The sequence below is a fragment of the Lipomyces japonicus genome, assembly GCF_038497905.1.
Source record: "Lipomyces japonicus strain CBS 7319 unplaced genomic scaffold V1514scaffold_75, whole genome shotgun sequence".
In the NCBI taxonomy this organism is placed as follows: Eukaryota; Fungi; Ascomycota; class Lipomycetes; order Lipomycetales; family Lipomycetaceae; genus Lipomyces; species Lipomyces japonicus.
The window spans coordinates 16859-38717 of record NW_027117887.1 but is presented as its reverse complement, the minus strand read 5'-3'; the positions used below and the strand labels follow the sequence as shown (position 1 = coordinate 38717).

Genomic DNA, 21859 nt, shown 5'->3' with positions numbered 1-21859 from the left:
AAAAAATCACGTGACGCCAAAAATTTATTGTAAATTTGGGGTTTTTTTTTCATAAACAGGTTTTTTTATACTTGCCAAAGTATTTTCCTGTATCATTGATTTCTTTAGCTGGATATATGAAGCTAAATTATAGAGCTGTTCATGGTTGGCCGTTCATGACGGTTTTGACGATATACGATATCGTATAGTGAAAAACCCTATCAAATTAAAAAAAAAAAAAGACTGAAGCTTAGTAATAAATAAGTCAAGAACAAAAAAATTGTGATTAGTCTGACCGTGAAGGCTGCAGCCCAACGTGTAGAATAATTGGATTACATCGGTCAGATTATGGCTTTCCCCTTAATCGTTACAGAATTCTCAATTCTGACCCTAGGGCTGTTCACGGATTGCGGATAATGCGGATAATGTCCCAATTAGGACAAGCTTTATATAGATAAGATATAGGTTAAGGTGAGTAGTAAGAATATGTTTAATATTACATAACTATTTAGCATAAGTTATGTAAGTCAGCCACAATGTGTACACAGCAAACAGTACGAGGCCCATTGTTTAACTTCTGATTCAATATCGATTTGCCATGAATCAAAGCAACAGTATAAGTAGTCAATATGTTTAATATTTATGAATAATAGATGTTAAAAAAACTAAAAATTAAGTTTGTGAATTAGACTACTATTTATTGTTTGCAAGTTCAGGCACAAGCGTTTTAACGTAACTCTTTACTCTCGCATACAATAACATTTGTAAGGGTGACGCGCCTTATTTTTCACTTTGCAATGTTGTCAGAGCTCCCAAATGTAGGAAAAATATATCTTTAATTATAATATAATCATATTAAGGCAAAGATCTTTTAATTCGCTCGCCCTAGTAAAATACCAGTCACGTGATGATTTTTGCAGATATCGCATCCGCAGGCATTTTTTTGCAGATAATCGTATCCGCATGCTTTCGGCATTGCGGATGCGGATGCAGATATTGAAAAACCATGCAGATATCGTACCGTGAACAGCCCTATCTGACCCATTTTATTTATAATAATTAATGTTATTGTACGGTGGCTATAGCAGCGCACCTTAGCACCATTTGCGCATACGCAAATGGAGCATTCCAACCGTGTTTCAAAATGAAAACAAAGATACGTCATAAATACCAATTACGCAAACACTGATATAGAATTTTAATTGATCCGAACTCCATTTTATACAGATGCCACAGAAACCAATATTAAAAAATGCAAAAAAAAAAAAAAAAAAAAAACATATGCATAATGCCAATTAAAATAGTCAATGGAATATATCGTCAAGCATCGAAATTCATATCGAGTATGGTACATACACAAGGCGAGAATTCTCTTGCATAATAATTTTCCACGTCATTTTTCAATAATCAACAGCCCAACCATTGCGTTCCAGAAATTGCTAAAAGCACGCAAAAAGAGTTAATTTTTAAAAACCAAAGTACTATAGTACAAAGAATAATACACACTTCGCATGCAGATTTTAATGCCAAATTAGGTCGCAAGTCCTTTTCGGTTAAATACTCTCTCGTGAATGGGTCGAACTTATGGTTTTTCAAATGAGCATAAATCACTGAACGTTCAAATGACTGACCACTCTTGCTAATCACAGGATCTAAACATATAGACATAATTAATAAGCCCTAATAATGTATGACACGCAAAACTTACCAAAAAATATGTTAAACGATATTGGATCAATCATGTAATCGGGAACTTCCCGTGATTGGTATTTTTCATCCGATCTTTCGAACGTCTGTTCCAGAAGTGCCAGCTTCTCCTTAAATTCGTATTCCAGCGTTTCCTTTTGGTCTTGCAATTCAATGTCCAGTGTTATGGTTGCATTGGCATAATTAATCTTTTGCTGATATGATTGCTCTAAGATATCTTTCATTTCCGCCAGCAATTGACCTTCCTTCTCTATTCGCCGGGACTCGTTAATCTGCCACCTACGCTTTTTGGCTTCTAGTGCGGTTTGGCAAAAGTTTGTAGTCAGAAACGAATCTTGCTCGATTGCAAGGTCATACCCTCGCTGGGCCGTTCTCAAAGCCTCATTTGGTCGATCGAGAGCTAATAGTGATGTAGCCTTGTGCACGTAGGCTTTTACTGTTGTTAATTTAAATTAGTCAGCCAATTAATCAAGCCAGCACGTAGTCATATAGGTAAAAATACACCCGTACGTAAAATTGGAGATAGTTCAATTGCCTTTTGGCAATCTTCCAGCGCTCGCTCGTATTTTTCCAATCGAAGCAAGCATATGGCACGCTGAATTTTTGTGAGACAACTACTCCCTATATACAATCTCAAACAAGTTGGCTTACGTTTGTGAAATACGTTGGCTTAGTGGCGTCTTTGAGAATGCTAAATAGACATGTGAACCTGAATGTAATGAAATAACAATCCAAATGTTATTAGACACTTACGCCTTGGTGTACTCCTGGACCGCTCCATCGTAGTCCTCTTGACCGAACAGCTTGTTGCCAGCCTTTTAGCAAGTTAGCTCACACACATGCCATGCAAAATATACAACACAACACGCACCGCCTTATGGGCCTCAGCTTCAGCCGCCTGCATGCTTGCAAACCGTTGCGTCGTGATGGTATTATATATGCAAGCACCGGCTGACCGCAGTCATCACTTGCTCGAACGTTCGACCACTGCACCCCTGACATAAGCAATTATCACGTGATTGCTTTAATTGAATTTTTTTGCAAATAAAGTTCTGTTACGTAAGTTTTCATATTCCATTTCGGGTTAGCTTGTGCATTCTTGGACGCGTTTTCTGAGACGCGTTCTTCAACGAACTGTGCCTTGATAATTTTCGACCCCCCCTTTTATTTGCGACCACCCCAGGGGCACAAATGGCCCTTTTAAATACCTTGCAATCGATCGCCATTTTAGTTTTTCTTTGTGCACCTAGGGAAGGAGATTAAGGATGTTGTTTACTGCTGTTCTATTTCTCACGTACTGTTCGGTTCTCGCGGCAGCGTTTCCAATTTCGTTGGGCTTTCTCTTTCGAGGTTCTCATGACGATGTCGCCATCGTCCAAGAACCGGTCACACTCAAATTCCATAAGCGGTTATTGAATGGAACGATTACTAGCAGTAATGACCTTTACCCGACGGCAGTTGCATCTTCCACTCAGCAATCGTCAACAGTCACTGCTACTCTATATACTACCGCAGTTGAAGTCGAGGACGTGACTTCGACCATTACGCAACTCGTTACTCTTTATGTAACCAGGACCCTGTCTTCTGATGGAGTTGCTCCTAGCGAATATGTTTCTCCTTCCGTGCAGACACTCTCTCAGACTATCACCTTTTCCAAGACCGTGGCTGCCTACTTGGGCACGTCTTCGCCGATTGCCACATCCACTATTAAAGCTACTCACGTGGGCTCAGACGCATCGACTGTGTCGTATACATCGGCGCCGGTCGTAGCCACCACGCCTTCATTATCCTCTGATCTTCCCGCTGGCACTTACGAATCGGTGTCCACAGTCACGATTCCAGTGACAGAGACATTTACAAAGACAGTCGAATACACGGCCAAGGTCACTGATGACAATTCATCCACCAGATATCTGACGTTAACAAAGACATTGACACTCACTGAAACTGCTGCTGTCGTGCAGCCCACCGTGGTAGGCTTCGTGGTGGATGCAAAGAAGGAGACAAAGACCGGCTCCGTGGTTACCACCACTACTGTTACTGGAGCCAACGGGCACGTCACTTCGGTTTTGACTGAAGTTCCAACTACATACACTGACCTCGTCACTTCGACTTCGACGCTCACTCAATATGTTACTATTTTTTTAACCTCCATTATTCATAGACCGACTTCAACTTTCCTCTCCCGGCCATATCTTAACACCACCTTGACAACTAAAACCGCCCAATATACTCCTCTTTTGACTCTTACTAAGGCACCAGTTTCGACACCATCTTATACTGGTACGACTACTATTTACGAATACGTAACCGTTAGTGCTAGCGAACAGAACTCAACATCGATTCCAATTGTCTCGACATCTTCAGCTAGCACTAACAGTAACAGCACACTTCATTTTAGTCAACACACGACTCGAAGTAGGAGGGCTGGCTTTTTAAGAAAATTATTTGAATAGTCGTTCGCGTTGCTTGTTACCATTGGTTTTGAATTTGGTTTTTATTGGGTCATGATATTTTTAGTTTTTTTTTTTTTTTTTTTTTTTTTTTTGGTTTGGTATAGAATAAACTGGTGCTATTAATTGCTAAATTAAAATTTTAACATTGAATTAACATGTTTCGTAAATGCTAAGTTGCTAAGCTACAATGTGCTGGGCGGCTTATTGAAAATAGCAGGCACGCGTTGGCGCGAACGCGTCCCGCATTACGCGTCGTGTTGGCAACCTTATATTGAAATGTTGAATTTATGTTGATAAGAACAATTTAAATCCATTAGATTATACAGTTAATTTAAGTGCTACTGAGCATGCTCTAGCAAACTTTTTTTTTTTAAGTTTTGGTCATGTTTTAAAGTAAAATCATAGAAACTAGAGAATTTCAAACTAGAAAAGTATTATAACTACTAAGAATTATAAGTACACAACTTTGGCCGTTTCGTGATATATATTATGTATCCAAAAATTAGATACATGAATCTATCTATTTATCTATCTATTTATATTAAGTATATGAGATTATATTTACAAATGAAGATGCGTGCAATATTGCCCGTCGGTAATTACGATGATTCCCAAGGGAAATATAAATGATGAAAGCAAGGTGTTGCAATACATGCTAAATTTTACTGTCAATCCTACATAAAGATCCAAAACTATTCAGAGGTACAATAAAACTCCTTATATATTATCCAGTCTTTCTACTTTATGTGCAGCCAGATAATGTCTCATTTAGTATGGTTATTAGTGCGTCTCTGACTCATATTAAAGTAGTAAAAGCAAATTTACCCAATATTTATTGTGTTTATACATAAAAATTAAATAAATATAATTAAAATAGAATGAGTTAAATTCTCATTTCTCATTTCCGTTGCGTAGATTATAGTTAAAAATATAAAATTTTAAAGTTTATTTTGCCTTGGATCGTGTAAATCAAGTTCAGGTTCTCATCTTTAGCAAAACCGCCAATTTTATAAAATGACCACTACTTTGGAACGAACTCATCTAGGAAAGGTGAATCGTGGAACTGTTCCACCATTTTTGCTACAGGTATATGTCAAAGCTGGCGAATATCATCAACTTCATGAATTTCAAAACGACCAAATACCAGAAACTGAGAAGCTAACTTTGTATACCTGGTATGGATATACTTATCAAAGTACAAGAGCGTATGCTGTTTGTCTAACAATATGAATTCTAGGATGGACTGTTCAGTTGAAGAGCTTTATGGATTAGTTCTAAAAGAAAAACCGGAAACAGCCAATCAAACGATTAGGTTTAGTTTGGTGTTTAAGGACAAATTAAAAAATGATGGTTCACTACGATCAGTTCGAATGGCATTATATAATCCCAGAATACCACATGTTAGGTCAAAGAAATTGAACTTAGCTGATCTTAAGTTCAGAATTGGGGATTATGTTGCTGTAGCAGTGGGTGGTGATGTTGGTGATGGTGGTGATGGAAAGGGTCGCGAAGACGAAAGAAGCAAGGAGCCGAGATCATCTCGCAGCGGCGAGAGGTCTGAGAGATTCTTGCCGCGTAATGAAGATTTAGCAGCTCAGTCTAATAAGAATGAAATGAAGCGGCCAGGTGTTGTGGATGAGAATGAAGACCATCAGGTCACCAGAGCCACGCTGAACAGACGTGTCGAAGATCAAGACCTTGGTCACATGGATGCACAACGTATGTTTAATGTGCGGGGCTCGAGTAATAACAATTGGAGTGATAATGGCCAAGAAAACCAGGCCGATTTCAGACCGCGCGGGAATAATCTGAGGAGAAGATGGTGAAAAAAAAAAAAAAAAAAAGTAACTATGATGCCATCTGATTATATAGAAATTACTTTTATTCTAATACTCCAAATTTCGTAAGACAGGGGAAAGAAGTAACAGTATACACCGAGAGTAATGGCTAACCGCCATAGCTTGATAAATAGCTTGATATTTTTTACGCACTACTATAGCGCACTACACATATGCACGTACGTTACATTCTGATCGTCGACGAGGACGCAGTCAGAGAAACGAAACAATCAAATCACGAACCAAAAGTCTTTGCTGATGATTTCAGATCACGGTTGTGGATTTGTGAGCTGATTGGATAAGACACGAGCCCCTCAGTCAGTGGCTGTGAGCTGGGGCTTCATCGCCACTTGGGCAATAAGCATGGCAACAATATCATATCGAACATCTCGCCAATCACACTATCTTTTGCCATCGTTATATCCATCTTACCCCTTATTTTCATAACGAATTTAGGGCTGCCGGTATGACCTCCGCCCTTGCCTCTCTTCATCAAGCTGTCGAGGCGCGCCAGCGCAAGCGCCCTACATGGGAGGAGTTTTATCGCAACGGCTACCCGACTGACATCATCACCATTGAGGACGATACTCCACCACCTATCACATCTGAATCATTGACAGTGTCAATGTCTGGGAATTCTGGAGTGTCACCATCTGTACTGGCTCAATCGTCTTCGTCTGGAGGACTACCTGCCTCCGCTGCCAGCGTTAATCATACTGCAGTTGTATCCTCTAATAACCAAGCGGCAGTTGGCGCTCAGTTACCTGCTATGACCGCCAGGCTTCCGTCCAGACTACAACTGCAGCAACAATATGGTTTAGATCACAGTACTGGTGCTACGCCAGTAGATAGCAGCATACGTGATATAGATGGAATCATGTCGTCAGCTTATTACGCTTCTGGCTCGTCCGCTACCTCACTCTCATCCTCGACAATAACAACTTCATTGACAAGTAAGCGGAGGAAATACGAGGATCTGAGCACTGAAAATTTTAGCCGTCAGTCAAATATTGAAATTATTTCGAGTGGACTTTTAAAAAGACGGCGAATTGAATTTTTACCGCCTAAGAAGCCGATCGTTAAAGCCACTGAAGTTGTGGTGCAGCTGATTCATGACGTATGTGTTAGTCGACTTATATCATTGTTTTTCGTTACTAAAATCACTCTAGCCTTTTTTTCCAAAAGGCAATTTAGCGAAGCTTGATGATAACGATGGGCACTACAATGTTGTGCCTGATACCGATTTTACTTCAAGATGTAAGTTTTTTTTTTTTTGCCTTTCCCGGTGCTGACATGAATGTAGACAAAATAATTAAACAGTTGGGTCAAGGGACCTTTGGGAAGGTCGTGGCAGCATATGATCGGGAACGACGGACCTACTGCGCGATCAAGATTATAAGAGCCATTCAAAAGTACCGAGATGCTAGCAAGATTGAGCTCCGCGTGCTTCGGACGTTATCCATGCATGATAAGAATAATATCAACAGATGCATACATTTTAGGGACTGCTTTGACTATCATAATCATATCTGCATAGTCACGGACCTTTTGAGTATTTCTGTGTTTGATTTTTTGAATTCTAACGGATTTGTACCGTTCCCGTCTTCGCATATCCAACGCTTTGCTAAGCAGCTGTTTAGAAGTGTGGCGTTTTTGCGCGAGCTTAATCTGATTCACACTGATATCAAACCGGAAAATATTTTATTGGTTGATAGTTCACATTCTACTCAGCCGTATTCGTATGGCAAACGGTCTGCGACACGGAAAGTGCTGAATGACACAACGATTCACTTGATTGACTTTGGATCTGCAACATTTCAGGATGAGTATCACAGTTCGGTAGTTTCAACCCGGCACTATCGCGCTCCAGAAATTATTTTAGGCATGCCTTGGTCTTTTCCCTGTGATGTATGGTCTATCGGGTGCATTCTTGTTGAGGTTTTTACAGGCCAGGCACTTTTTCAGACTCATGACAATGCAGAGCACTTGGCTATGATGGAAGTCGTCACAAACATGCCTTTTGACAGGTCTATTTCTAAATTGGCTAATCGTCAGGGTGCTAAGTACTTTTTGAAAAATGGTCGATTGGATTTTCCAAACGCGCAAACTACCAAGACTAGCAAAAAGTACGTGTGCGCTATGAAGTCGCTTGAACAAATAATCAATCCTCAAGATAATTTTCATGCACAATTCTTGGATCTGCTGAAAAGGATTTTTGTATATCATCCAGGTGATCGTCTGACTGCTCGTGAGGCGCTTGATCATCCGTGGTTTAGAGAAAATTACCCTGACGATGGAAGTGCCAGCGGTGGTGATATTTGAACAATTAGCTCCACGTTTTATTTGTTTATGCATAGAATTCATTCATTCACTTTTTTTTTTTTTTTTTTGGAAAAATTGTTGTTCGGGGTTTATTATTGGCGTTTTTATTAAACTGGTTTATTTGGTTGCAATTTATGATACTTGAATTTTTGAGAGGCGTCAGATATATTTTTTTCCAGTTTATAATAACATTTTTTAATAGTTATATATGTATTTTTTTGTGTGGGTCAGGTAACTTGGGAAATCAATTACTTTTTCTATTATTATTAGGAATGGGTTTTTTATATATTAGGAAAGTTGGATTCTAAGCGATTTTATCTTTCAGGTTTCGGATTTCGGATTTCGGATTTATGATTTTTGTATTTTTGTATTTTTGTACTTTTTCATTTTCTTTTTTATGCTTCTCAGTGTTTTCAATATTGCAAGTCTCATTTGATATTTTCAAAATCAAAATATGATTGATTTGTTTTACTTTGGTCTATGCTTAACCAGAGTTTATATTTAGCGCTTGACATAGTAGTGCTGCTCTATACATATTAGATATCGCTAGTCGTATCGGGTTTGTTAAAAGCAGTTAAAAAATTGTCGTTTGTTGGTTTAAAACTCCGGAAACTCGATAGATCTTACATATGTTGGACATATATAATATATTTAGCATGCGATTTAAAGGTTGGGCGATTTGTTAAAATAAGATGTAGAATAGGAGATAAAGGCTGATCAATTAAATCTTGGAATTTATTATTACTAATAGTAAGAACGTTGTAGTGCTTAGTTATTTATTACTTGCAGCAAGCACCTCCTTCAAAAAACAGGGGTCAAGCAGTGGATCATTGAACGAGTTTAGGTCAAATTAGTCGTATTTGAGTCGGTACAGATGAACTGGTTTCAAACAGCCATTTAAGTACATATGTAGGGGCCATTTTTCAATTCATTTTTGTTCATATATATATATATGTATATATATATTGACATTCGCACCTTATAGCAATAATTCAACACAATAAATATAATATCTTAATAATTTGTACTATAGTAAAATAAATTCTCATACTGTATCAAGAATATTATTCCTAATCCTTGACCAAAACCAAAAAATAATTGGTATAATGAATAATATTGAAAAAAAAAACCGACTAAATGACAACAATAGTACTTTTTTTTTCAGAATTACAAGCTTAACTTGCCGATGCTAGCTAAATGTATTGGTTCCTGTACAATAATGTGTATATTGCACACAATCAATACGATATGCACTTCCATCACTCAGATATGGTATATATAGCTGACAATAACTTTGATTCATCTAGATAGATGCGTTGTGATTCGAGTGGATCACAAACGGACGGTATCAAATAAATGATGCTTCATGATGGTCAAGTTTCCGTGCACCTGTCCTATTAAACGTAATACGAATTGCCAATCTAAATACTGACCAGAACTCCGGACACGCAAAATTGTAATATCAAAACCAAATGCCAACTTGAAAGGGTTAACAGGCACGTTATTTATTTCTTTATCAATATGATTGCGTTATTCATAGCTTCAGTAACGTCTCTGACGGTGCCTTGTAGAATGCCACCAACTAATTTTTCTAATGTATAAAAGATGGCGTTGGCAACGGAAGGGTCCACGTGGTATCAAAAACGTCACAACTTTTAAATCATGAATTCCGGGCGGTAAACATGGTCAATAAGACCAATATTTCAAACAATCAACCAGAAAATGACAAACCTTGAAGATGCATCACGCAATAATCTTTACGTCTAGCAATCTGACAAGCCATGTAATTACTTGATTACATGCACATCATCACCAATGATAACAAAATAAATAAGATTTTTCGACATTACGTGTGAAAAAAAAAACACGTGCAACTGTTTTGTATACTTTTATGTGCTTAATAAATGGAACAGATCGTGACCAATTGATAGTCACGAGAACAGCACAAATAAAGATAAAGGTAGGGTAAATGTTTATATATATAATAACTAAGCAAAAAAAGTGCATTTAAAGTAAATCATCACTTTTAGGTACTTTGATTTTTAGCAACTCGCCAGGCACTTCTTGACCAGGATCCTTAAATCAATTTGCTTGAAAGAACACGAGGTTTGGTCACAATGGTCAAATTTTTTAGGACTACTTATTCGCACGACCATGACTTCCGAACTTTCAGTCTTGCCTATTTTCTCCGCTATCCGAAGTATGTATGAGTGATCAAAAACCTTGTATGGTCTGTTGGTTAATTATTTCAAGCCCATTTGCTACTCATGTTATAAGCGTAGACACCCTGTCAAGGCATGTTGATGCGGAAGGGCGACTGCATACACAACGGCTTGTGGTTAAGCGAGGCAAGCTACCTAGGTGGTGTCGCATGATCCTGGCGTCCTCTAATATCAATATCTCTGAAAGTATGGTTCTTGAAACTACGATTATTGATCTGCAGAAGCAAGAAATCGAAGCGGTTACCAAAAATATAGACTTCACAAAAATTATGCGGGTGGTTGAGTCAGCAGTGTATAAAGGCGTCACCACAGATGAAAATAAGCAAATTGTCGTAGCTTCCACTGAAGTTTCATTTTTATCGCAGTTTGGATTTGAGAGCCTAAAGGAGCGCATGGAATTATGGGGTCAACGGAAGTTTGGAGAGAATCTGAATCGGTCAAGGATGGGGATGGGATTCGTCATGGACAAGCTCAGGGAGCAAGGAGGTAAAATCAAACTATTTAACCTTGCCATGCAACAAGCTTTAAATTCGAGTGTCTACAAAGTTTGAGCTAGTATGAAATGATTGGTTAGGAAATTATGAAAATAAGTTTTTAAAAAACTGAAAATATGCATGTGTTTAGCATTGTTTCAGGTGGATTGGAGTTTTGCTGATATGGCGTCGACCTTTGAAGTCATTGGTTTTTTTTTTTCTAGTAAATATTAAATTTTTATGTACATAACTTTATAAGAAATTTTAAAATATAATCTACCTTAATCTATTAATGACACTCAAAAATTTTTGACGCGATGCAAAATGCATCAACTAATTCTTGTCAAAATTTGTCATATGTATAATACATTATTCTATGAACATTCATAACCCTCGGATAGCTTTTCAAGAAAACGTCACGTAGATGTAACTAACTAACTGGATTTTCATTGTGAGTATTACCCACCGTTTTTGTTGCCATAAAAACGTAATGCATAGTAATCTATAACAACATGGTCAGTACCATCAACTTGACCTGGACATAACATTGCGAAGGCAAAGTAAAGTGGCAAGTAAATATGGAGGGCTTTGTAAACCGTCATCTTAGACCAGGCAGTGATGCACCGAACCGTTCAGATCCGTAGAGTTCTAGTTGCTTATGGTACAGTCGTTCAGCCAAGCCATGATTGACAATAAGATGTGTCAAAATTTTATTAGAAGTAAATATTTTCTGAGAGTCCATAAGATAGCCGATTATTGTGCTTGAGATTTAACAGCTCGAATAAAGTCCCAATCTGTAAAAGCAGGTTCAGAAGTCATCTTTAATCAGTAACACACAGCAATCGGCCAACAAAGACGCAACAGTCTGATTTAAAAAATATAAAATAAATATACGTGACAAAGATAAAAGCTATGTATCTTACTCATACGTAATTGTGCAAAGAATCAGGTCATTGAAATACAAAACCAATTAGATCATTTGCCGTTTGCTATTTTTCCCGTACACCTACTTGTTCTCCAATCGTTCACGACTCACAAAATAAGAAAGTAGTCCACTCAAATCTGTCGAACTTGCCTTACATTATAACAAAGCTTTAATTATCAATCAAACAAGCTAAGTAAAATTCAGTGACAATGGTCAGACTTTTCCTCGCCGTACACAACAGAAAGCACACCATAATCTATCTCGGCCGATTCATATCTCGTACCAGAATCGGGTTTAAGGATTGTCTCATATGGCTGTAACATGATGCTGTTGCTGCTATTACCATGCTGATGATGATCTTCAAATTTCTTTTTCCTAGATTCAAGGCCTGTTATTATTCCAGCAATTATTGAAGAAGTAAAGCCCAGTCCAATTGTGAGTCCAGTGAGATATGGAGGTCGAGTATGCCGATTGTACGCCCACATGCTACATTTTTATAGTCAATCTTAAATTTTGATCATAAATTGTAGATATTCTTACGCTGTTGCCATAACAATCTGAAATAAAGAGTTGAGAATATACAGATCAACTACTGCGTCAAGTTTCCATCGTTTTGTCAATCCAGGCCGGTACCACTGATGTATTCTCTCTAGTTCCATTTGTGCAGGGCCATGCCCAAATCTTCCTCGTAATAGCAGATATAAATCTCTGGTTCGAAACGGGAACAACCCTAGACCGGTGATGCAAAATAAAGCATTGAGAACCTGCGAATCAATCTCAATCCACCGTTTCCCTGGAGTATCTGAATTGTTTGGACCATCAGGTGTGTTCATGGCTGGCGCAGCACCAACAAGGATTAAAAATAACATTCCACCGAACGCAATAACAAGAAGAAAATAAATAGTAACCAGAAAACCTTTGATTGTTGTCACGTACCAAAAAGCGAGAGACAAATAATGAAGAATAATTTTGTTTCTATGTTTCTTAATCAATAGCTGTATGGTTGGATGATCGTCACTTATTGGAACTTCAGGCGCCACTTCAGCTGGTGGATATGCTAACGATTTCACAATTTCTGTCTGTGTTGGAATTAGAGCAGCCGCTGTAAACGCAGAAACCATTACACCTGATTGAGGTGCTGCATTTGTTAAATTAACAATTGCATTCGAAACTGTCAATCGTCGACTTGACCATGCGGAACCGGATGTGGCATTATCTATCGGCATAGACAGTCGTCTTAAGAAGAAGGGTTCCAGCGGCTCTGAAATTGCACGACCTCTACTAGCTTCGCTCCCGACCAGGTTTTCTCGTCGTGTTAATCCCTCAGTTAAACCGGCTGAAGTTCGTGACCTTTGTCGTCCATGTACCGCTTCAGCATTTAACTCGATTGTTGATTCGGTGTCTGGAGATGAAATGTTCAAAGGCGACTCTGGCACAGTGTTTCTGGACGAGTGGTCTTTAAATTTTACACTCCGGTCAGCAGATCGAGTCGACTGTGACGGTTTATTGTTAATCATGATGCAGAATCAGAACAATGCATAATCTCACACTTTTACAATAAACTCAGGGCCATTTCAGGGCACAAAAGTACCAAAGTGCGCGCAACGTTCGGCGGGGCGTTGCACTTCGTGGCCTCGGAACAGGGTCGGAAATACAAATACCATGTATATATATATTGTCTAACTAATGGGTACTACATCTAAACAAACATAAATTTTCATTAATTTTGAGAATTAGAACTGGTGTTGAACAAACAATCGATATTATCTGTATATGTTTGGTCAAGCCTGGCTAAGGCGTGATGGCGGATGTGCCGACAATAACTTTAACTTGGAAGAAAATAGGCTTTTTACATAATGCAAGTTATCATTGTTCTATATAGTTTTGTATGGATAACTCAATTGCGTAATTCACCGTCGTTCATGGCCGGCCATCCCTGGCCTATATCGAGAATGATGAATTCTGTATTTAGGTAGGTGGTGTAGTCGGCTAGCACGATACAAAATCTTTGAGCATTTATACCAGCGTGGTTATAACCGTAACGTAATTTAAGGTTGTATGCGCGATTTGCTACATTAATCCCATTGGGTACTTTATAATTCAATATATAATAATATTATATATTAATCCAACGCGACAAGGAAAAAAAATTCGCTCTGTAATTCTTTCTGTACACACGGACGAACAACCAGACATGATCAATAATACAGTTAGACCTCTTTTTCACTCCATTGCGGCTTCCGCAGTCCGTACCAACTCTTCCAGTCTTCGTGGTCTTAAGACCTTGACCATTGGATTGATTCCAGGTGACGGTATTGGCAAAGAAGTTATTCCTGTATGGATGAGGCCAATTTATTAAAGTTCAAGAACAAGTTCATGCTAATAATTTACATTATATAGGCAGGAAAGCAAGTACTTCAAGCTCTCCCAGAGTCGGACGGTCTTAGGTTTGAATTTATAGACCTGATTGCCGGATGGGAAAGCTTCAAGAATAACGGCGTGGCCCTGCCTGATGAGACTGTTCAAATTCTTAAGGAGAAATGTGATGGTGCACTTTTTGGAGCAGTCAGTTCTCCCACGACTAGAGTTGCTGGGTATTCTTCTCCGATTGTGGCTCTGAGAAAGAAACTTGGTCTGTACGCGAACGTTCGCCCAGTCAAGTCAGTTGGAAATGACAGGCCAGTTGACCTGGTTATTGTCCGTGAGAATACGGAAGACTTGTACGTCAAAGAAGAAACTATAAAGACTCTTGAAGATGGAACCAAAGTTGCGGAGGCTATCAAGCGGATATCTGAGCGCGCGTCCTACAATATTGGAAAGGTTGCGTTTGACCTCGCTGTGATTAGAGGCAAACAGAGAGAAGGTGTCCAGTCTCTTCATCCTAACGGTCCTACTGTCACTATTACTCACAAGTCCAACGTGCTTAGCTTGTCTGACGGTTTGTTTAGAGAAACTGTGAGAAAAGTTTATGAGGAAAACAAGAACAAATACGCAGATGTTACAGTTCAGGAACAAATTGTTGACTCCATGGTTTATCGCTTGTTTAGAGAACCTGAGGACTTTGACGTCATTGTTGCCCCTAATTTGTATGGCGATCTCCTATCAGATGGTGCTGCTGCATTGGTTGGCTCCCTCGGAGTTGTTCCATCGGCTAACGTTGGTGATGACTTCGTGATTGGTGAGCCATGCCATGGTTCAGCTCCTGACATCGAGGGTAAGAATATTGCCAACCCGATTGCTACAATTAGATCGACTGCTCTTCTTCTCGAATTTATTGGCTACCCTGGCCCTGCAGCTCGTATTCACAAGGCCGTCGACGCGCAACTCGCGGAGAAGAAGATTACTACTCCCGATCTTGGTGGAAATTCTAGCACTACTGAAGTTATTGAGGATATTATTCGTAGGTTGTAAAAAGATTATAAGTTTGACAAGTCAGTAAATATTGTTAATTGTCACTACTGTTCTAGAAGCTCAAATACTAGGGCAAAGTATAAATCGTCATCTTTCTTGTTCTTAAGCACATATCTAAGCGGCTGCCCATCCCAGTATTTTATAACGTTTAAACTATAACCCGGCATTTTTATTGAGTAATCTTTGTTTCCTCCCATATCAATATATTTTGTTGAGAAATCAAACTTGTATTCTACTCCTGATTCAAACCAAAATTTTTGACGGTTCTGCGCATGCAAGAAAAAAGAGCGTCTTTCTGCTGCCGCTGTTGGGATGATTTCATTTATTCCGTCATTGGGATTAATTCCAGATACGTTTTCTCGAAGATAAGGATCTGATTTGGTCGCATTACCGGCAAGCGCCATTGCGTTGGTACTAGTCACAGCGTATCCATATAAATAAGGCTTTTCAGCATAGAAATCTCCGTTTGCGCTAGGATCGACAACATAATTGAAGATTTTATAACCGATGCCAAACCCGTATGGCAATTTATCACGAATCGGTCGATCAAAGTCGTTTCCAAAAAGCACGTCATCAAATGATGTATCTTGATTGAATACAATGCTAAACTGAATGGCAAAAAGATCAGAAGCGTGATCAGCATAGCCGAAGTAGGCATTCGTCGATGGGCTGTTGTCAGGAAAACCGGCGTAATCTTGTACTTTTACCCAGATCGTCGCTGTGGCTCGTTCACTGCAGACCTTCACCGGCGTTTCAGTGTTAACAGGAACCTCAAATGCATTTGAACAATCATAAGATGATGATGCAGAAACTTTTAAGCGATATTCAGGCATTGGTAGAGCAATTTTTGCTGTCGGTCGAAATTGAATGCATGACGGAAAGGGCTAAATTTACACCTAACCCGCAGTTCTTGCAGATGAAGCACTAGTAGATCCGACATTGAGTATTATAGCAACCGTTTTATAATAATAAAAGAAACATTATTTCGATCATTTATACCATGACGGCTCGACTCTTGGTTTTTCTAAGCCTTTCCTGATCAAACTGCAGCAGCGCATCTTTTCGAGCTAAACCCAGCCTGTTTTCTATTTCTTGGAGCTTTAATTGAACCAAATGCTATTGCTATCGTTTATTATAAAATCGAGTTGGTGAAAAAAATTGAGCGAACATAAACTAAATGGTTCCAAAGAGCAGTGTCGTATTTAAAATCAGCATTTTAGCTCCTAATGTGCCAATGTTTCTGGTTAATATTTGAAATAGATAAGTGGACCTGGTTTGATTCAAGTGTCATTTAACCTTGAAACCTGCAAAATGTTTACACTTTTAAAAATAGCTGCGTGTTTGTTGACTTTGACTGGCCGGGAATGGACCTGGCCGTCGTTCCAGACAATGACAAGTTGGAAAAAATTGCAACACTTAAAAATCCGCATTCAAAGACTACAACATACAGCGAGTTAATGCAGTGTTGCAGTTACTGAAAAATGATAATACTCCATTTTCAAACTTGCATTTTGAACACATACCGGAAAATAGAGTATTTTGTCTCTCTTTTAGTTCTGCTATTACTGGGATTTAAAGGCAGTAGAATGCACTCATCAAGGAATGTATTTAGTTGTTTTGGAAAACTCAATATAAGCTGAGCTTAGCATCACAGACGTGATATCCGCTATTTTTGGACGTTACCCATGTTTCTTTCCTGTTGATAAACTTCCCCTTTGCAGTAACAGCTGTGAAAGGAACCCATGCGTGCTTGAAGAAGATGGATTACAATATCTTGAAATTAAATGAATGAAATCTAAAACTTCATTTAAAGTAATTTTTGATAACGGTAATGAAATACTATTTGGGATGATCATACATGTGGTAACTCGTCGTTTAAAATCTTCAACTATTTTTTCATCAATTTTGTTGGTGCGCCAGTGCGTCAACAACAGAAAAAGAGCTGATAAGTACTTCAAACAGGATATCTTTGTATATTAATTCATAAGAACTTCCAAAAAATTCAATTCGCAAACTCTGATAACTTTGAAACACTTAAAGCTTGTTAATGCCATCTTTCCAATACAATTAATACGAATAGTTATTAACCTGTGCGAAAAACTACAAGTAAACCAATTGCTAATTTCCATTCATTCAAGGAAAACTACTCTTATCCAAACTTTAAAGAATTTATTAACACTAATAAAAACACACTAACCATTATGGAAACATATCTTTGAGAACCTTAAAATAAGCCTGAAGTCACTCTCACAGTTCGGTCTTTTTGGTTATTTCCCGTACTAAGGATGTGGGAGATGACTCCATTCTTATATCACTATTCTTACAGTATGTTTCCATACAATAAACTTTCAAACAACTTAAACCAATACAAATAACTATTTTCATAACCATTCCTCGGGATATCTTCTTTTACGTAACATCCGTCCATGCCGAGCATCTATGTTCTGCATCCGTGCGTAGCGAGATCGCGGTATCAGGCTCGGTGTCTTGGGCCGTTCATGACACAATGATTTATCCAATAAGTAAGCTGAGTATAAACATTATCTGCTCCGATTGACCACAAATCTTTCCAATTCACGGCTTGATCATATGCAAGACTTCGCAGAAAATTGCTGAGAATCTATCAAATATAAGACGACAATAGAAGAAAAATATATGGTATGATATTCAAATATCAGACCATGAGTTTGCAACCAAATTTTCTATATTTAAAAGAAAAGGTTTTACGCAAATAACTTTCTATGGAAGATGAAGAGAAAAAGAATTGCCAGCGACATTAAAATTATATAAGCTAAGATTTTGCTAGATTTGTTTTGTTTATTTACGCTATTACTTGACAGGTTTTGCAGAAAACAGTTGAAAAGAAAATTGCCACAATGTCACAATTTGAGTGACCCCTAAAATTTTATGTAAAATGATAGATAAATAGGAAAAGCTTGCCAGGACAATAGCCATCCAACTCCAAACAGAACAAGAGTAAAACAACAGAGCCGAGATGACATAAGCAAAAATATATTAACGTGGATGACAAGCAAGCGGGCAGACCATCCGGGCGGGCAGCTTTCACTGCTGACTCGACTATAACCATCAATTACAGCACCACAACATTATAATAATTAATAAAATTAATTTTTTTTTAAAAATAGGTTTTACAACTAAAACAAATTATTTGGGTATTTGGGCGCAGTGTGTTCGGTACTACCGCACATGCTACATCGCCGAACACTCGGCTGTCCCTGTTGTCGATGCCCACCAATTTCGCGTAAATCTTGCCTTGGCTCTTCATTAACATCCCTTTGCTCTATAAGATCATGACCCTCTTCTATGGTAAAAGTCCCTCCTCTTTGCAGGAAAGTTCGCTTAGCACTCCGGTGCTTGCTTAAGGCATGATTTGCCTCTCGAAGCGTCTTGTTCTCCAACCTCAAGAGGGCCACATCGTGCATTATTGCTTTGGTCAGCCTATTCCCGGTTACCAGGTTGTACAGTTTTTGCCCTGTCACGAATATCGACGCGTGAAACGACCATTGACGAGGTGATTACACCCATTTGAAAGCCAGTCTCATCAAAGTTATACAAATCGGCGTCTTGAATCCCGTACTTGGCCCCTCATGCTTGCTACAAGCGAAAATCACGCGTTTACCCAATCCACATTTTCGCAGAGGGCTCTCTGGTAGTCGTAAGCACGATTAATTCGCGTCCTGAACTCTGGTTATCGCTTAACAAAATTAGAAGTCCAGCGCTTCCCGACGCGTCGCGCGTCGCGCGTCGCGGTTCGCTAAGAGGACATTGGCCATACCTTCCACATAAATAAGCCGGGGTGGAAATCCTCGCGCATCCAGGTCCAAGACATACTTAAAAAAAGAATTCTCTTATAGTTCCGTCATATTCATGGAATTGGGACAGCAATCTTGTCGAGAGCGTCTACCCTTAAGTCGGTAACCGAGATTGTTCTTCGAACCCCATAGGCCTTTGCAGCTTTTGAAATGCTCAATTTTTTGTCTCTTCTGATAGCTTGAAGATCCAATAATATACGAATTTCAATTGAGGACGATTCCATTTTTTTTTTGACAGAGAAATGTTGTTTTAAGTAAGGGAGGTGTGGATTGGCATGAAACCAGCCCGCTCGCTTATCATCCACGTTATCGAAGTTTAGGATAAGTTTTATGGATATCACACAAAACTGTCAAGTTGATAAGAAGAATTCTAACATAGTTTCAAAAAAGCACGAAAGAGAGAGAGTTCTAGGAGAATTAAGAAGAGTCAAGAAAAAGAGCAAGCTCGATAAGTCCATCACAATATGTACGTGCAAAATGATTGTTGCACAGCCGTATCGGAGGCTTGGTTAATAATAGAGTTGCGTAGAAGTTGAAGCATAACCTATTATCATTTATCAACCTCGCATGTAAGACCATTTTGATGCATGTCTTTTATTGAAGTTAGGTTTGCTTTTCAAGATCGAATAGATTGCTATTTTTGTTATCCGGCTATGCATAATCCAAAGGTATGTTTAAAATAATTTAAATAAAATATTATTAAAGCCATACAATGTGTATCTTTATCTGTTCACACGCGATTCCAGGATGTTCAGTATAATTATTCCACAGCCACGGCAGAAACAGTCTTCACTTTCAAACAGAAGTTGTGCGTTAACTGCGGATGAAAAATGTAATCCTTCGCAAGTCAGTCAGAAGCGTCCGAAAAGATAAGACAGAATCTGGCAGAATATCTGAAAAAAGTCCGTCTCATGGAAAGAAAGTCATATCGAGCAGCCAAGACAAATAATGAGATAAAGTTCAGGTCATACGTGCTAATTATTTTTTTTGTTTAGAAAAAATCAACCGACTCAAGGTTTCAAGAAAGCTAGTAATGAACGACAACGCACAAATGCAAAACAATTTAACCACCACTTGGTCTGTTTCCTGTTATAAAGATTGCAGACAGTCTCTTCACTTTTAATATACTCATAACAAAATGCCAGTTCAGATACCTTGGGTTGCAGTGCGCCTCAGATAATCCAAGTAAACCGGGAATGAAATAGCACTAATGCACTTTCAATACCAGTCAAATTGAAACAATCGGTACAGTACCAAACTGAAGCATTCGGACAATTTCATGCAAGTTTGATAAACCATGGTCCGATTGTACAGTGGAATGAAAAATCGAACAAATTTCATCATTACCGCTTGTTGCAGAGATACTGGTCGATCGAACAAAAGTAGACTTGAAGCAAAAAGAACTGCAGCATTAATATAACAATTAAACAAAATACTGGCATCAGACAGACAGATTGCCAATTTTCATCAGATTCTACTTTTCAATCGACAACGACGCAGGTTTATATTCCAATACATTGAAAATTTGAATCGAATACCGATAAAATAGAAGAAAATTATATATATCACATTCATTTGATTCGTACTTCTTTTTCCATTGCTCTATAATTATTGCTGATTCTTTTTTTATTAACGCGCTTTAAATATTTAACGTACCCATTGCATAACTAAATTATTAAATAGAGTTTATAAACGCGTCCATATAAACCTTGACATGTTTTCAATTACATCTTCTACATGCTAGTTACAAACATAAATATCAAAATACCCTAACACTCCAGAAAAAATCGTTTCCAATAATCGTGATTCATAGCTTAATGTGACTAAGGCACAACTCTTACAGAGCAAAAGCCAAGACACCGACGACGCCAGCAACAACCGGAACAACGGCCGAACCGCGAACCGCGTTAGCAGCACCAGTAAAAGTATGAATAGGAGGAGTAGTGGTGTTAGTAGCGTTGTGGTGGGGATATGAAGAAGTCAAAGTGGTGGAGCTGTTATGGTAAAAGATGGATCTTAAAAGTACAATTAGAATCTTAGTGTAAACAAATGAAAATATAACATACGAAGTGACAGCGGGAGGAGTGAAGACAGAGGTCTTAGTTTTCACACACTGAGTAACCGTAGGCGCGCAAGATGTAATAGTCTCAAGAGTGGTGACAGTAACGTAAGCACGAGCATCGAGCTCAGCAGCAACGAGCGAGGCGAAAGCCAAAGCAAAGATCGAAACAATAACGGTAAAGAACTTCATTGTTAAATGTTATGGAAAACGAGCGACTTGAGTACTTGAGTAATATTAAAAGAACGTATGAATGAATTTAATCAACCGATATTTAAAATGATAAATTAATCAGAGGTGGCAGACGAAGGTCTTAAATAGTCATATGGAGATCACTATTTGCTAGTTATTACTTATTGCAAGGTGCATACATACATATAAAAAGTCACCGAAGGTTTGGTCAACAGGAATGCGCGCACTGTCCAGATTGGGCAGCTGGCGCGATTCTTAAAAACGAAAAAAATCTCCTTTCTACGGAACGCGACAAGTCTCGCAAAGCAAAAGGTTAACCAAATAATATATCTACAAGTTCGATGATACAACCCTACTGCAAATGTATCAAGGCGTGTTTTTGTAAATTAATTTGAGACAATGAAATGAATTTCACTGGGTCGGGGGATGATAAAAGAAAGCG

General features: G+C 38.5%; 9 protein-coding genes across 9 annotated transcripts; 5 read left to right on the top strand and 4 right to left on the bottom strand.

Annotated features, from left to right (window-relative positions):
• Window positions 1-1153: 1153 nt before the first annotated feature.
• On the bottom strand, window positions 1154-2648 carry V1514DRAFT_338472 (uncharacterized protein). Its single transcript, XM_066928840.1, has 7 exons — window positions 2558-2648; window positions 2440-2501; window positions 2338-2377; window positions 2197-2281; window positions 1688-2122; window positions 1486-1631; window positions 1154-1418 (listed from the first exon to the last, which is right to left on the bottom strand). Exons 1-7 carry the CDS (start codon window positions 2588-2590, stop codon window positions 1380-1382), a joined length of 840 nt encoding a protein of 279 aa, XP_066780830.1. The 5' UTR covers window positions 2591-2648; the 3' UTR covers window positions 1154-1379.
• Window positions 2649-2847: 199 nt separating this feature from the next.
• On the top strand, window positions 2848-4277 carry V1514DRAFT_364818 (uncharacterized protein). Its single transcript, XM_066929795.1, has one exon. It carries the CDS (start codon window positions 2952-2954, stop codon window positions 4140-4142), a length of 1191 nt encoding a protein of 396 aa, XP_066780829.1. The 5' UTR covers window positions 2848-2951; the 3' UTR covers window positions 4143-4277.
• An 832-nt stretch (window positions 4278-5109) lies between these two features.
• V1514DRAFT_338462 (Sin3 associated polypeptide p18-domain-containing protein) lies at window positions 5110-6017 on the top strand. The gene is made up of 2 exons (XM_066928839.1): window positions 5110-5317; window positions 5380-6017. Exons 1-2 carry the CDS (start codon window positions 5157-5159, stop codon window positions 5966-5968), a joined length of 750 nt encoding a protein of 249 aa, XP_066780828.1. The 5' UTR covers window positions 5110-5156; the 3' UTR covers window positions 5969-6017.
• Window positions 6018-6319: 302 nt separating this feature from the next.
• Window positions 6320-8370, top strand: V1514DRAFT_338460 (kinase-like domain-containing protein). Its single transcript, XM_066928838.1, has 3 exons — window positions 6320-7097; window positions 7150-7237; window positions 7284-8370. Exons 1-3 carry the CDS (start codon window positions 6447-6449, stop codon window positions 8300-8302), a joined length of 1758 nt encoding a protein of 585 aa, XP_066780827.1. The 5' UTR covers window positions 6320-6446; the 3' UTR covers window positions 8303-8370.
• A 1557-nt stretch (window positions 8371-9927) lies between these two features.
• On the top strand, window positions 9928-11278 carry V1514DRAFT_338456 (PRELI-like family-domain-containing protein). The gene is made up of 2 exons (XM_066928837.1): window positions 9928-10502; window positions 10556-11278. Exons 1-2 carry the CDS (start codon window positions 10420-10422, stop codon window positions 11073-11075), a joined length of 603 nt encoding a protein of 200 aa, XP_066780826.1. The 5' UTR covers window positions 9928-10419; the 3' UTR covers window positions 11076-11278.
• An 844-nt stretch (window positions 11279-12122) lies between these two features.
• V1514DRAFT_345178 (uncharacterized protein) lies at window positions 12123-13439 on the bottom strand (the record flags this gene model as incomplete). Its single annotated transcript, XM_066929222.1, has 2 exons — window positions 12123-12408; window positions 12463-13439. 2 exons carry the CDS (start codon window positions 13437-13439, stop codon window positions 12123-12125), a joined length of 1263 nt encoding a protein of 420 aa, XP_066780825.1.
• Window positions 13440-14064: 625 nt separating this feature from the next.
• On the top strand, window positions 14065-15527 carry V1514DRAFT_338449 (uncharacterized protein). The gene is made up of 2 exons (XM_066928836.1): window positions 14065-14257; window positions 14323-15527. Exons 1-2 carry the CDS (start codon window positions 14117-14119, stop codon window positions 15331-15333), a joined length of 1152 nt encoding a protein of 383 aa, XP_066780824.1. The 5' UTR covers window positions 14065-14116; the 3' UTR covers window positions 15334-15527.
• On the bottom strand, window positions 15281-16174 carry V1514DRAFT_338447 (uncharacterized protein). The gene has a single exon (XM_066928835.1). The coding sequence runs from the start codon at window positions 16164-16166 to the stop codon at window positions 15378-15380; it is 789 nt and encodes a 262-aa protein (XP_066780823.1). The 5' UTR covers window positions 16167-16174; the 3' UTR covers window positions 15281-15377.
• Window positions 16175-20792: 4618 nt separating this feature from the next.
• On the bottom strand, window positions 20793-21595 carry V1514DRAFT_338427 (uncharacterized protein). Its single transcript, XM_066928834.1, has 2 exons — window positions 21233-21595; window positions 20793-21181 (listed from the first exon to the last, which is right to left on the bottom strand). Exons 1-2 carry the CDS (start codon window positions 21415-21417, stop codon window positions 21004-21006), a joined length of 363 nt encoding a protein of 120 aa, XP_066780822.1. The 5' UTR covers window positions 21418-21595; the 3' UTR covers window positions 20793-21003.
• Between the last annotated feature and the right edge of the window lie 264 nt (window positions 21596-21859).

Bases quoted from the DNA above. Each gene is read 5' to 3' on its own strand.
- V1514DRAFT_338462 (XM_066928839.1), top strand. From the start codon at position 5,157: ATGACCACTACTTTGGAACGAACTCATCTAGGAAAGGTGAATCGTGGA. The intron at 5,318-5,379 runs GTATGGATATAC...TATGAATTCTAG, and splicing joins AAGCTAACTTTGTATACCTG to GATGGACTGTTCAGTTGAAG.
- V1514DRAFT_338460 (XM_066928838.1), top strand. From the start codon at position 6,447: ATGACCTCCGCCCTTGCCTCTCTTCATCAAGCTGTCGAGGCGCGCCAG. The intron at 7,098-7,149 runs GTATGTGTTAGT...AAATCACTCTAG, and splicing joins TGGTGCAGCTGATTCATGAC to CCTTTTTTTCCAAAAGGCAA. The intron at 7,238-7,283 runs GTAAGTTTTTTT...ACATGAATGTAG, and splicing joins TACCGATTTTACTTCAAGAT to ACAAAATAATTAAACAGTTG.
- V1514DRAFT_338472 (XM_066928840.1), bottom strand. From the start codon at position 2,590: ATGCAGGCGGCTGAAGCTGAGGCCCATAAGGCG. The intron at 2,378-2,439 runs GTAAGTGTCTAA...ATGTCTATTTAG, and splicing joins GTCCAGGAGTACACCAAGGC to CATTCTCAAAGACGCCACTA. The intron at 1,632-1,687 runs GTAAGTTTTGCG...CTATATGTTTAG, and splicing joins ATCGTTTAACATATTTTTTG to ATCCTGTGATTAGCAAGAGT.
- V1514DRAFT_338449 (XM_066928836.1), top strand. From the start codon at position 14,117: ATGATCAATAATACAGTTAGACCTCTTTTTCACTCCATTGCGGCTTCC. The intron at 14,258-14,322 runs GTATGGATGAGG...TACATTATATAG, and splicing joins TTGGCAAAGAAGTTATTCCT to GCAGGAAAGCAAGTACTTCA.
- V1514DRAFT_338427 (XM_066928834.1), bottom strand. From the start codon at position 21,417: ATGAAGTTCTTTACCGTTATTGTTTCGATCTTTGCTTTGGCTTTCGCC. The intron at 21,182-21,232 runs GTATGTTATATT...TGTACTTTTAAG, and splicing joins ACTCCTCCCGCTGTCACTTC to ATCCATCTTTTACCATAACA.
- V1514DRAFT_338456 (XM_066928837.1), top strand. From the start codon at position 10,420: ATGGTCAAATTTTTTAGGACTACTTATTCGCACGACCATGACTTCCGA. The intron at 10,503-10,555 runs GTATGTATGAGT...AATTATTTCAAG, and splicing joins TATTTTCTCCGCTATCCGAA to CCCATTTGCTACTCATGTTA.
- V1514DRAFT_338447 (XM_066928835.1), bottom strand. From the start codon at position 16,166: ATGCCTGAATATCGCTTAAAAGTTTCTGCATCATCATCTTATGATTGT.
- V1514DRAFT_364818 (XM_066929795.1), top strand. From the start codon at position 2,952: ATGTTGTTTACTGCTGTTCTATTTCTCACGTACTGTTCGGTTCTCGCG.